This window comes from Colobus angolensis, unplaced genomic scaffold, assembly GCF_000951035.1.
Source record: "Colobus angolensis palliatus isolate OR3802 unplaced genomic scaffold, Cang.pa_1.0 Scaffold380, whole genome shotgun sequence".
NCBI lineage: Eukaryota > Metazoa > Chordata > Mammalia > Primates > Cercopithecidae > Colobus > Colobus angolensis.
Window position 1 is genome coordinate 1,863,126 of NW_012117155.1, and position 13,804 is coordinate 1,876,929.

The window sequence follows — 13,804 nt, forward strand, 5'->3', positions numbered from 1 at the left end:
CTTGTGGAGGCCATGGAGGCCAGGGATGATGGACTTTTGGAGGAGCAGTGGTTCCAGGTGTGGGGGATGGCCTAGCAAAGACATAGAGGTCAGATGCACATCTGACATTCTAGAACCCTTTCAAAGGAGGCTGGGCCACCAAATATTTATAAGTGTAAATAGCTACTAGGGTTCACAGAGGCCAAATTTCTTGGAATCACCTTAGGAACCCAGAGTCTGCTCAGAGAGCTTTCCAGGTAGCCAGCTGGCCGGCCTGTGGCTCAGCCTTCATTAAGGGCATAAGACCCTGAGCTTGGGCTTGCCTTAAAGGCAGCTCCTGGCCAAGTGTGGTGGCTCAAGCCTGTAATCGCAGCACTTTGGGAGGCTGAGGCGGGCGGATCGCTTGAGCTCAGGAGTTCAAGACTGGCCTGGGCAACATGGTGAAACCCTGTCTCTACTAAAAATACAAAAAAATTAACCAGGTATGGTGGTGCATGCCTGCAGTCCCAGCTGCTCAGGAGACTGGGGTGGGAAGATCACCTGAGCCTGGGAAGTTGAGGATGCAGTAAGCTGTCATCATGCCACTGTACTTTAGCCTGCACGATGGGAGTAAGACCCTGTCTCAAAAACAAAAGGGTAGTTCCTCCTAGCTTCCATCCATCAGGCCTACAACTCAGGTGGGAACGGCCTGAGCATGACTCACCCTAGGTGGACATGGGAGAGCAGACCCCAGAGTCTGTCAAAATCCAGGCTCTTCTGGTGGGAGCTGAGCTTTATTCGAGCTGTGGTGAGGAGGAGTTAGGAGTAAAAGAATCCAATCTGTGAGCTCAGGGGTGACCTTGGGTTAGGGTTGGGGTCATTCACAGCTCTGAATGCCAGGCTTAGACTGCTCCTCACCTCCCATGGCTGGTTCCACTAACGTGGTAGGAATAGCAGATAAAACTGCAGAAACCCAAAGTGCTTGGCAGTGACCTCTGTCATAGCACTCCCTGCCCTTTAAAAACGAGCTCATCATTCCAGGGCCCATTCTAGCTCACTAAAGGAAGCGTCACTTTTCCAGAACGTTCCTTACTTCCTACAAGAGTATATGAGGCTCATTTCACACAGTCTAGACACACTCAGGTGGAGCTCAGGAACAGACTGGCATTTGCCTTTAAAATAAAAGGAGGCACCCAGATGATTGAAAGAGAAGCACAAGGCAGAAGGTCACCAAGAACGAAAGGAGGTGGGGAAACAGGATTCATCTCACTCGAAGTATCTCCCCAATAAAGATTAGTTAAGTATAAAGAGGGGAAAAATAACTTTATAATAGGGAAATCTGGTGAATACCACCCTAACCAAATAATCCAAGTTATCACTAGCAGTGGCGCTAATGGACAGAGTGCCTCGTCCTGGGATGCCGCAGGAAGAACACAGCCTTACTTGGGGAGTGCTGTTAATGAAAATGATGACCTGAATCTAATATGTGGGGAAAAGACAGTCTATAAACCAGCTGGCCTGAACGCTTCAACAAGTGTCAACACCACGACAAGAAAGGCCAAGGAGTTGTTCTATGTTAAAAAGAGACTAAAGAGACGTAACAAGTAAATGCAGCATGTGAACAAACTGGACAAGTGGCAAAATCTGAACAGTGTCTTTTCCAACCATATGACGTTGCCATTTTAGTAGGTTAAAAACAGTCGGTTGGTCGCGATGGCTCATGCGGATAATCCCGGCACTTGGGGAGGCCAAGGGGGGGGTGGATCACCTGAGGTCAGAAGTTCGAGACCAGCCTGACCAACACGGTGAACTCTCGTCTCTACCAAATACAAAAAATTAGCCGGGCATGGTGGCGCATGCCTGTAATCCTAGCTACTTGGGAGGCTGAGGCAGGAGAATCGCTTGAACCTGGGAAGCAGAGATTGCAGTGAGCCAAGATCTTGCCACTGCACTTCAGCCTGGGCAACAAGAGTAAAACTCTATCTCAAAAAACAAAATAAAACAAAAAACAAAAAAAAGTCGAATGTCAGCGCAATTTCATATGATTCAATCTAAACAGATTAATGTATTGTATTATGTTAAAACGGCCTGTCTTTGATAACCGTATTGTGGCTATCTAAGAGAATGTGCTTGTTCTTGAGAGACGTATGCTCAAGCATTCAGGGGTGCAGAGAAAGGTGTGGCCAAATACTAATAATCGGTGCATCCAGGTGAAGGGTATATGAGTATTCATTCTTGTAACTTTTCACAATAAAAATTTGGAAAAAAATCCACAGAGATTCAGTCCACCCCTCAGAGTAGGACAGATTCCCATGCCCTCATCCCCCTCAGCTGGGAAAGCCCTCCTGGCCATGTGTGGTGGACCACTTGGAACAGGGGCTGTAGGGCAGGGCCCTGCCTCCACCTGTGCTGGGGTCTGTCACCCACCTGGGTTTCCAGTTCTGTGACCTCCAGGTTCAGTTTATTCAGGTGCTTGTTCACGAAAGTGATGAGTGTCTAAAAGAGAAGCAAAGCAGCCCCAGAGCTGGGGATTTGCACTGGTGCAGGAGCCCGCGGCTGCCCCGTGACTGCCCCGTGAGGGTGAGGGCGAGGGCGAGGGTGAGGGTGAAAGCACGGGATCAGGCCCAGCCAAGAGCCCTGGGCCCAGAAGGTCTCTCTGCAAAGGCCCTTGAGTGCACAGGGAGGGCCACAGGCTCTAGGTCTTGCAGTCCCATACAACTCAGGGTGTGTAAGGAACAAGGAGGTTCCAAGAGGCAGAATGACAGGTGGAGTGTCTGAGTGGGGAACTGAGATAAAAGGATTCCACTGGGTCTTTCCATCCTGTCCTTTCTTCGGCACAGGTGCCTAGGCCAGGGAGACAGGGAATTCTGTGAGGAGCGGGGAGGACTGGGATTGCTGGGGTTAGCCTGGGTGGGAAGACAGGCTGCTCATGCTGATGGAGAGGAAAAAGCCCGGCTGCAACATTCAGTAAGGAACAGACAGGTACATGGATGACAAGGGGGAAAGCCGTGTGTGTGCAGAGATTAGGTGACGCCACCAGTTCCAGCAGGAAGCTCCCGAGCTGCAGGGATGGGTTTTCCCAATGTTCTGCTGCATCTCGCTTCCCGTTCTCTGTCCTAGACACCCCTTTCCCACCTTTTTCACCACATTCAGCTTGTCTGGGGCGTGGTCGAACAAGGTGTCAAAGGCATCACGTTCTGAAAAAGAGGGAAACACAACATGGAGCCCAAGAGCCGGTTCCTGGCAGGGAAGCCCACCTCGGGCCCCAGAGCCACATGCCTCTCAAGGTCACAAGGTCAACGACCGATGGGAAGCCTCTGGGGTATAGACTGCTGGGAACTCTGGAATGTGATTTGGGGCTGAGATTTGGGGGGATTCTCACCCTGGGAGCCTGTGTCTGTGTCCATGCACAAGTACATTATTGGGTTGGGGCAGACTCAGGGCTCTCTTAGGCAGTGTGACCCGGGATTACTCATTTCCCTTCACTGTGTTCCATTATACCCTGATTCAGCGATTGTTCAGGTGTTTCTGAACCTCAGTAGAGGGGGAATGTTATCCAAATATTAAATCATTTCACCCCCCAATTTTCAAAAACAGGAGACCCATGACAAACAAGCTGGCAGAGGGCACAGAGAAGAGGGCTGGGAGCCAGGGAGCTCCAGGATGGCCAGGGGGCTCCAGGATGGGATATGAGCTCTTCCTCTTAAGTGATCTAGGCCACTTCAACCCTTTGTGCCTTAGTTTCCTCTTCTATAGAATGTTATTTCAAAAATAACCCTCCCTTAGGTTTGTCACGAGGATGAAGAGTGAGAACAAGCATGCGCGTGCTCTGTAAACTCTGACATGGTCTCCTGAAGGGAATAATTTTTAGCATGGTTGAAATATTTCAAAATATTATCCACAGTAAATATCAGGATCATAGAAAATAGCAAAGCCATGCTCCCTGCAGGGATTCTCCTTGCTGCAGCCTCTATGTTAGGAGCTGCGATGAGGGAAGGAAGAGAAGACAGTCTCTAGAAGGACAGAGTGGGGAGAGGGGACAGTCCCTGTGTTCGTGCATGTCTTCCTTTATTTGCACGAGATAATTAGTGCAAAACTGCCCTGAAAATGCCCAGGACCCATCCAGAAGCCTTGGGCAAGCTAATGAATCTTTCTGGGCTCCAGGTCTCTCATCTCTAAAATGAGGATAATTACAGTAAATATTTCAGTGGGATGTTATAAGCATTAAATGATTTAATATCTAGAAATATTTTAGCATACTTCCTAGGACATAGTAAATGCTCAAAACCTTTTTTTTCCTGAGGACACTTTTGGTTCTCTTTATGATTATTATATCGGTTTATCCATCTGCACACCTATCATTCACTAAATAAGCACTTGCAAGTAGTGTACTGGAAAGAATAATAAACTTGGAGTTAAGTGCTGGATAAACCAAGATCATAATCTCCTCCCTCACCCTTGGGCTGTGGGGTCTCAGGGGGTATAATCGTGGCTTCATATGTTTACTGTGAACAACAATAGCTACAAAAGTGCTTCATAAATGGCAAGGTCAATGGCCTGATAAATTTCAAGACGACTGCGCAGGTGTAGGTAGTCTTCTTCCCACCAGTAAGCTGTCCCTCCCAACCCAACTGGCCATGTCACCCAGGCTGGTGCAGACATATATCCAGGTGGCAAGCTGAGGGCCTGTTCTTCCCAGCTGCTGCAGAATTAACTAAAGCCCCAGTGCAGCCACCAGTGCCAGGGGACATTCTTACGTGACTTACCGTGCCTCCCGGAAAGAGCCCTGGAGGAAAAAGAGGAAAAAAAAATAGTGTGACTGTTTTCTTGTCCCTTACAAGAGGCCAATCCTCTGAAAGGACACTCCATCACTGCTGGAAGCCCACCCCATGCTGCCTGCCACCCACCTGCCCTTGGTTGAGGAACTCAAAAAGCCTCCTTCCATTGACATTTTATTCTGCACGGCCTCCAATTATTGAGACTTTACCACATTACCACCCATTTTTCCCCCCGTTACACGGATATAGTGGTGTAATGCAAAATCTGGCACAGTGATGCCCAAAGGATTACTTTTTGCCTTGAATAAAATCATATTATTGCTTGCAGTTAAAGAATATCGGACTCAGGGGGCTGAAGATTTCCAACCAGAAAATCTTAGAATTCTTACGAGTGAGCTCAGGCAACCCCTCAATGTAGAATTTTACTGCCTAGGTTGCTGTGGGCAGGTCAGCTTTGTCTCTCTCCTGTCCATCCTGTAGTACCCACCAAGATGCACCTGCCATTGACCCAGGGTAGGTTTTCTCGAAGAGTGCAGGAACTGGAACCACACTCATAGCAGAGAAGCAGCATAGTATCAAGAGCACAAGCTTTAAAGACAGATCATTGAGGTTCAAATTGCACTGAGTGATTGAGTGATTTTTTTGCTGTGTGACTGATATGGTTTGGCTGTGTCCCTACCCAAATCTCAACCTGAACTGAATCTCCCAGAATTCCCACGTGTTGTGGGAGGGACCTAGGGGGAAGTGTTGGGGTCCGCGTGTTTGTCTTGTCTTGTGTTGTCCTGTGTGTTCATTCCTTTGTTTAGGAAACACGTGGACCCCAACAGGAAGTAATTGAATCATGAAAAGACTAATTGAAACTGGTCTTTCCCATGCTATTCTCGTGATAATGAATAATTCTCATGAGATCTGACGGGTTTATATCAGGGTTTCCTCTTTTGCTTCTTCCTCATGTTCTCTTGCCACCACCATGTAAGAAGAGCCTTTTGCCTCCTGCCATGATTCTGAGGCCTCTCCAGCCACGTGGAACTGTAAGTCCAATTAAACCCTTTTTCATTCCCAGTTTCAGGTACGTCTTTATCAGCAGCCTGAAAACAAACTCATACAGTGAACTTGGGCAAACTAATGAACCTTTCTGGGCACCAGGTCTCTCATCTCTAAAATGAAGATAATTATGGTAAATACTTCAATCGGATGTTGTGATTATTAAATGATTTAATATCTAGAAATATTGTAGCATAATTCCTAGTATGTAGTAAATGCTGAAAACACTTTTTTCCAAATACACTTTTGGTTCTCATAATGATTATTATATTGGTTTATCCATCTGCACACCTGTCACCCACTAAGTGAGCACGTGCAAGCAGTGCACTGGAAAGAATGAACTCGGAGTTAAGTGCTGGATAAACCAAGGGCACAGTCTCCTTCCTCACCCTTGGGCTGTAGGGTTTTAGTGGGTGTAATCATGGCTTCATGTGTTTACTATGGACATCAATAGATAGGAAAGTGCCCCAGAAATTGTACTGTGTTGTCATTATTAGGACATTGCATCCATGTTTATGTCTTTGGGGCAGAGAGAGGGGCCATAGAAAGCATAACATGCATCCGAGAGATTGTTCAATAATCTGAAACTTCACACTCCCTGGTTCGGGAGTTTCTCCCAGGCCATGCTCCTCTCTGCTCTGTCGTCGTCTTTCCCAGAGGTGAAATAGCGGGCACAGGCAAGCCCAGCATGGGGGAGGGGTGGTGGGCGGTGGGACAGTGAGGAATTCTCCTTTCCCAGCAGGTCTGGCTCCTCCCATCCCTCACAGAACCAAGGCCAAGGTATGCCCTATAGATCAGCTGACCCTTCGGCTACCAAGACTGGCCTCTGAGGTGATACGGAGGCTGCTTGATGGGGTCTCCATCGGCCATAAACACGGCATCTTGGGAAAGGCCACTCTACATCTCTTGCCCCTAGTCTTGGCCTGGAATGCCCACGCGTCTTAGTCCTTGTTAAGCCATGTACACAATGTGATCTAGGTGGGCAGTGCCCCGGACTCCTGTGGCAGCCATGGCTGTGGAGAGGGCGGGAACCTCCTAGAGACTGGATGGGCTTGGGAGTTAAGGGTCAGTTGTGCTGGAGAAAAGCTGGAACAGCAGCTTCAGAGGGCAAAGGAACGAAGTCACAGCTGTGACCACAATAAATCCTCCCTACCTCTCTGGGTGGGGAAACTGAGGTCAGAGAGGTTAAGGGACTCAGCTGGCGAGCAAGTGGCAGAGCCTGGATTTGAACTCAAGTTGGGTTGGCTTTGTAGCCTTTGCTCTTTGCACTATGCTGCTCTTGTTGAAGGGGGCCTCAGAGAAAAGTCTGGGGAGCAGAGGTGCTGAAAGCTAACTGCCTGGCTTTGCATGGGCCAGGGCTCAGTTCTTGTGATCACACACTTACCTCACACTATCCATTTTTTTTCTGCTTGAGGACAAAACTCCTGTTCCCCAGGGCAAACTTTTGATAGGTTCTAATATCCCAATTTCTAAAAATAAATGGGGAAAAAAACCACCCTAAACCAAAAGACAACTCTAAGGCAGACAGGCTTTCTGGGTCATGGCACGTGACCAAATAAATCGATTCAAAAAAGGAAGAAAAACGTCCTTTTGAAGGTTAACAATTTAAATTCAACCCAGTGTTTATGGCATGACGATTTCATGCTGGGTTGGCTTTTTTGGGGCACACTTTTTCCTGGAGTGGCACAAAATTAGAATTTTTCAATCACTGCTAATTCCCTCTCCCCACTTCCCCACCCAAGTTTGTACCTTAAGCATTGAGAGGCATGTTTTGAATGCATGGAAAAGGCTAAACTATAATCATTGGCTGAAGTCTAATCCCTCCTGCAATCCCAATAAATGAAAACTAAATATCAGCAAATGGATGAATTTCGGAGAAACATCTGTGTTCCATTACAGAATCGCTGGCAACAATGGTGTTGACATACTCTGTGTTACCAGTTATTTCCTCTTGGATTTGCCGAGACTGGAGGATTCCTTCTCGTTTCTGAAATGGGGGTGGGGAAAGGGGTTGGGAGGAGAAGAGAAAACTATGCTTTAGAAAAATACAGAAAAACTGATGAGCATTCCTGACATTGAGAAAGTTACTGGTGTTTAAGAAATGTACCCGAGATAAGATAATGCTGGAAGTGAAAGGAGGTCTTGATTTTCTGGGACTGGACTGAACCATTAGGACGCAAGTGCGATTAGTGTTTAGTCCAAACAAGTAGGCTGTTTCTTGGATGGTGAATCTTTCCTTTCTTTATGGGAAGACATTCTGCTGGAAGCAAACTGTTTGCCTCCTGGAGTAATCCACAATAAACCAAATGGAAATGAAGGCCAGGGTGTGTCTGCCCTCCAGCTGGGGCCACAGAGGGAAGCTGAGAAACACATTTAACTGGGGGGCTGGGTGGAGGAACTGAGGCCAACTCAGGGAATTCAGACTAGAGAGAGAGGGTTTTGTTTTGTTTTTTTCCTTAACTGATAAGTATGGGAGCTTTTAAATAAGGAGTACAATTGTCACTCGGGTAACTAAGCTTATTCTCTGAGACAAGGTTAAGTATGTTAGAAACTCATCCGTCCATCCATCCATCCGACCATCTGTCCATCCATCCATCATCTGTCCACCCTTCTCCCATCAACTTATCCTCTTTCTTGTTTAGTTCATTAATCAGTGCCTTCTGTGTACAAGGCCCTGTGCTGGAGTTAGAACAAATACTATGGAGTATATGATATAGTTTCTGCCCTTGAAGAGCTTAGAGTCAATCAGGGTAGATGAAGCAGACACCTGAGTGGTTTCCCCAAAACAGTCCTGGTTTATCCCCCTGATGTCCCAGCATATTAGTAAGATTTGCTTTCATCTCAAAAGTGTCATGAATAATAGATTACGCGGTCACCCTCTGCAGAAAGTGCTGAACGCAGGCCAGGAGCAAGCACTTTTAGCTAGAAATGGTCAGAGAAACCTTCCAAGTGGAGAGGGCGGTGGAGCTGGACACTGAGAAGGGGTTATTTCAATGGGAGGAATGGCCTCAGGCAAGAGGCAGAGGCAGGATGCACAAATGTGTTCCAGAGGCCATCTGGGGGAGGGCAGCCGCCACCAGTTGGGGTAGCTCTGGGTGCCAGTTTGGAGGGTTTAAATAGCACTGTGTGGGCATGGGATCTGATGAAGGAGGTAATGTTGGGGTGCAGGAAGACTTTCTGATGGGTGTGAGGTGGGAGATTCATCCTACTAGGTCCCTCTACCACCAGCACCAGACACCTGGAGGATGCTGTGACAGAGCAAGCATTGACAAAGCAAATGCATCCTCCCCAAGGCTGAGATGAGTGTGAAGAAGGAAGGAGCCTCTGCACATGGGTGGCTCACCTGAGCCCTGCCTTCTCGAGCCTCCTGCCCAAAGTTCCACAAACAGCCACAGAACCCAGCGTCCTTGCAAAATACTTTTACAGAAGAAAGGAAAAGCTGGATAAGGCCAAGAATCTATCTGGCTTAGATTAAGAATAGACTGATCAAAACAAAAAAAGGAAGTAAAAGAAAAAAAAAATCAATCATTTAAAGAGGACCAGGTGAAGATAAATCAGGACTTCTTTCCACATGCACTTTCAACACAGGCAATGTTTTCATGTGGGGCTAATGGAATCTGTGTCCTTGTCCTGCATGGCCATTCAGAGATAAAACCTCACCTCCAACTTTATGCAAAATTAAATACTTCTGCATAGAATGGAAAAGAAATCTGGGTTAAATAACCCCTCACACAGCATCCTGATTCACCTCCACCCATTACTTGTTCCCTAAAGAGTTCTTCTTGTGGTTCAGTCTGTGACTCACCACCAATTCTGAGTCTTGCTTCTGTGCCTGTTCAACTTGATAAAGCAAAAACACCCCATAAAACCTGACATGCATTAATGCCATTTTATGGAACATGTCCTCTTTTCTCCCTCATGCTAACAAAACAGCCTATAGGAGAAATTAAACCGACAACAGCCTTCTGATGGCCTATAATTGAGCTCAAAATAAGGCAGGAGACAAGGCTTGCAATGACCACTGTTTCAAAACAGAAGCGCCCTCTCTCCTGCTCACATTTTCAGTTGTTGTTCAGTCTGTAGTAATTCCAACAGGCAGATTTTATTATTTCTGTTAGAGGCTGTTTATTCTAGCAGATAAGAAAAGTCTTAAGATGTTCAACAAATTTATGCGCAAAGAACTGGACTGGATTTGTCACAAAAGAGAAGATAAAGAAGGGCAATTTAAATAAAAGTATTTATCTCCTCTAGTGATAAGAGCACTAGTATAAATGAATATAACAACAGTATGTTTACCTTTGAAAATAATTTTAAAAAATTTCAATGTTAGTGATATATGGTCACTTTTAAAGTACTCTTTCATGAACTGTTCCAGGAACCATGATTTAAAAAAAAAAAAAAGACTATATTTTCCAGAGCAGTCTGAGGTTCACAGCAAAATTGAGAGGAAGGTACAGAGATTTCCTATATATTCCCTGCCCTGACACATACATGGCCTCACCCACCTTCAACATCCTACACCAGAATGATACACTTTTAACAACTGATGAGCTTATAACTGATACGGTATCACCCAAAGTCTATAGTTGACATTAGGGTTCACTCTTGGTGCTGTCCATTCTATCGGTTTTGACAAATGTACAGTGACATGTACCTAAAACTCTCTGTGCTCCCACCTATGGGGACCATGTTCACCTATTCATCCCTGCCTCCCTAATTGTACTTTTTAAAAACAAAAAGAATTGTATTCACACATTACTGATTGGTAAAAATAACACGATAGAGATGACCTGGACTCACTAGGAAGATGCTTGAACCAGAGTACTCTGAGTTGGCCACACATCCATAGCAGACACAAAATGCTTAGTGCCATGTTTGATACAACTGAAGAGCTCAATAACAAGGACAATTAGGATCTTTTGGCCAGTGGCAGTCAGTATCTGAGCCATACACATTCCCATTTTCTATGAGCCCTCTCTGCTTCTTATTTGTAGTCCTATCTCCTCAGCAGGCAGGGCCGAGGTGTCATATTCCTGTTATACCTTCTTGATGCTTAGTGGAGTTAAGTACTCAGAGGTGTGGAAGAAACAGTCTTTCACTGGGGGATAACTGATCAGTCGATTAGGAGGATCATTTCCTCCTCTCCTCCTGTTAACAGCTGATCCCTGAAAGTTCAACTCAAAGGCCTTTTGTCTTGGAAACTGGCCTGATCTGATTGGGCGAAGTCTACCAGCCCTCAAGGCTTTTTCTCACGAAGGGATGGCAGAGCCACTGTTATCATTCCCTATTCCAGAGCCTGGATCGCCAGGGAGCTGCTTAGATGGAGCACTCTCCCTCGCTGCATGTTTATTTGGAAAAGAACAGAAACAAGCACACAAAAGGATGACCTTTTGCTAAATGGGTATAAAGTTGGAAAATAAAATTGAATTTGGGTATTTAATGGGGTTAGGAGCAGAGTGAGATAGTCACAGGGAGAGAGCACACCCTCATTGTGGAAATTACACAGCCATATGTGAATGGAAATTCCATCCAACAATCTGGAAAAGATGACTTGAGATCCCAGCTGTGCTTCTGTGGGTGGGTGAAAAGTAGCAGTGCCTTCAATACAGACATGGCCAGTTGGGGTCTCTCTCAAACACATGCATATGTACACACACACTCCCTTATATGCACAGATATCTTTCTCCCCATACCTAAGTATCATTTGTTTACCCAAAATAGTATGGTTCTCCATGATTTGCAGGGCACCTGTACACTCCTGTACACACACACACACACTTTCCTCCTGACCCCATGACACACAGCACACATACATACCACACACCCTCAACTACACGTTACACAGAAAACTTACAGACAAAAACACATAAACCATAGGCACATACCCCACACAAAGCTATCTATACACTTGGCCGGGCGCGGTGGCTCAAGCCTGTAATCCCAGCACTTTGGGAGGCCAAGATGGGCGGATCACGAGGTCAGGAGATCATCCTGGCTAACACGGTGAAACCCCGTCTCTACTAAAAATACAAAAAAAATAGCCGGGCGAGGTGGCGGGCGCCTGTAGTCCCAGCTACTCCGGAGGCTGAGGCAGGAGAATGGCGTAAACCCGGGAGGCGGAGCTTGCAGTGAGCTGAGATCCGGCCACTGCACTCTAGCCCGGGCGACAGAGCAAGACTCCGTCTCAAAAAAAAAAAAAGCTATCTATACACAAGCACACGCTCTTCCATCTTGTGTACACTTACCAGGGGAAGCCAACATGCAACAGAAAGCTCACTCAGTGCCTCCCAATATGCTGCACACCCAGGCTCACTCAGCCTTCATGCAGCCATCCTTCTAATGATGTACTTGACGCACCACAGGAACTCCACCTCCACGACTCTTTAAAGACACAGATGTTTGTAGTGTTATCTGTCTTACCTGGACCACAACCACTTGGATGGAAACATGGTCTGGGAGTCGAATTGGTGCCCGGAAATACTGAGACAGGGCAACGAGCAGGTGTAAGATGGCCACCAGGCTCTTGGCATGAACAGCTGAAATGAAAGAAGATTGAAAAATTATAGTATCTTCTTCTAGGTTCTAGGCAATATAAGCAGATGTTCAAAGTGTAGCAGTACCCCCACTGACAGAGTTTGGATATTTGTCCCTGCCCAAATCTCATGCTGAAATGTAATCCCCAGTGTTGGAGGTGGGGCCTGGTGGGAGGTATTTGGATCGTGGGGGTGGATCCCTCATGAATGGCTTAGTGCCACCCCCTCGGTGATAAGTACACTCGTACTCTCACATGTGATTTGGTGGTTGTATATGGCACCTTCCCACCGCCCACTCTCTCTCTTGCTCCTGCTTTTGCCATATGAAGTGCCTGTTCCCACTTTGCCTTCTGCCATGAGTAACAGGTCCCTGAGGCCTCCCTAGAAGCCACGCAGATGCTGGCCAATTAAACCTCTTTTATTTATAAATTACCCAGCCTCACGCCTTTCTTAATGGCAATACATGAGCAGCCTAATATATCCACCCAATGTCCCTTTATACCATGCCTGAGGGTCAGGGGACACTTGTGGTCATCACAGGCCTCACTCCGGGCCCCCTCAAATTTTCTTACTTTTGAAGCAGGGTCTTGCTCTGTTGCTTAGGCTGGAGTGCGGTGGCATAATCCTAGCTCACTGCAGCCTTGAACTCCTAGGCTCAAGCAATCCTCCCGCCTTGGCCTTTGTGGGGTAGCTGGGACCACAGGGATGTGCCACCATGCCTGGCCCCCTCAGTTCTTTGCCAAGTCCCATGGGGCTCCTTCTTGGGCCTATTATTGCCACATTTCCAATGTAGCACCTCTCTAATCCCAGGTTCCCATCAGGACCCTGACAACTGCTGAGTTCTGAGCTCACATCAGCTCTCGCCTTGCCCACTCCACTCCAATCACCATAAGCATGTCTGCTCTGCGCTCCTTCTCCCTTCCCACTTAACCATGAACTTTGGATTATCACTACTACGCTTGTCTCAAGATTGTACACAAAGCATGCCCTTAATAAACTCTGAGTCAGGAACACTAGGTGTCTTCCTTGGTTCAGGGTTTTAAGATCCTTGGAAGAAGGCATGAGAGAGACATTCAAAGGGCTATGTTACTTGCGTGAGTGTCACTATGGTCACTGTAGGCAATGCCCTTTAAGGAGCAGCTGGGATGGGATGTTACTGAGCCAGGGTGCTGCCAAAGCTGCTGAGTCATGTTAAAGTCAAGCCATTTACACCAGAGAAGACTGGGTCATACTGGGTTGTAGTTTTCTCACTAGATAAGGAGAAAAAGACTCAGTGAGGTGCACAGAGGGTCAGGCAGACTGGAGCCTTTATAATCTACCATTTATTTTCTGGCTACATGGCCTTGGGTAGGCTAGGCCATCGAAGGCCTCTGAGCCTTAATTTGCTCATATTTACAAATGGAGGTAACAGAACCTATGTGGATGTACAGGTTGTAATGATTTCCCCCCCCAAAAAAAAAAAAAAAAAAAAAGAAAAGAGTTACACTGGAG

At 46.7% G+C, this 13,804-nt stretch overlaps 1 protein-coding gene across 1 annotated transcript in view; it reads right to left on the reverse strand.

Moving 5' to 3' along the window:
• PARVA (parvin, alpha) overlaps nt 1-13,804 on the reverse strand; it is a 167,722-nt gene that overhangs the window by 19,515 nt on the left and 134,403 nt on the right. The window contains exons 6-10 of the mRNA XM_011954271.1: nt 12,201-12,316; nt 7,709-7,767; nt 4,725-4,744; nt 3,094-3,155; nt 2,386-2,454 (exon numbers count right to left, since the gene is read on the reverse strand). Coding sequence (XP_011809661.1) covers nt 2,386-2,454; nt 3,094-3,155; nt 4,725-4,744; nt 7,709-7,767; nt 12,201-12,316 — 326 coding nt within the window. The remainder of the gene's footprint in view (nt 1-2,385; nt 2,455-3,093; nt 3,156-4,724; nt 4,745-7,708; nt 7,768-12,200; nt 12,317-13,804) is intronic.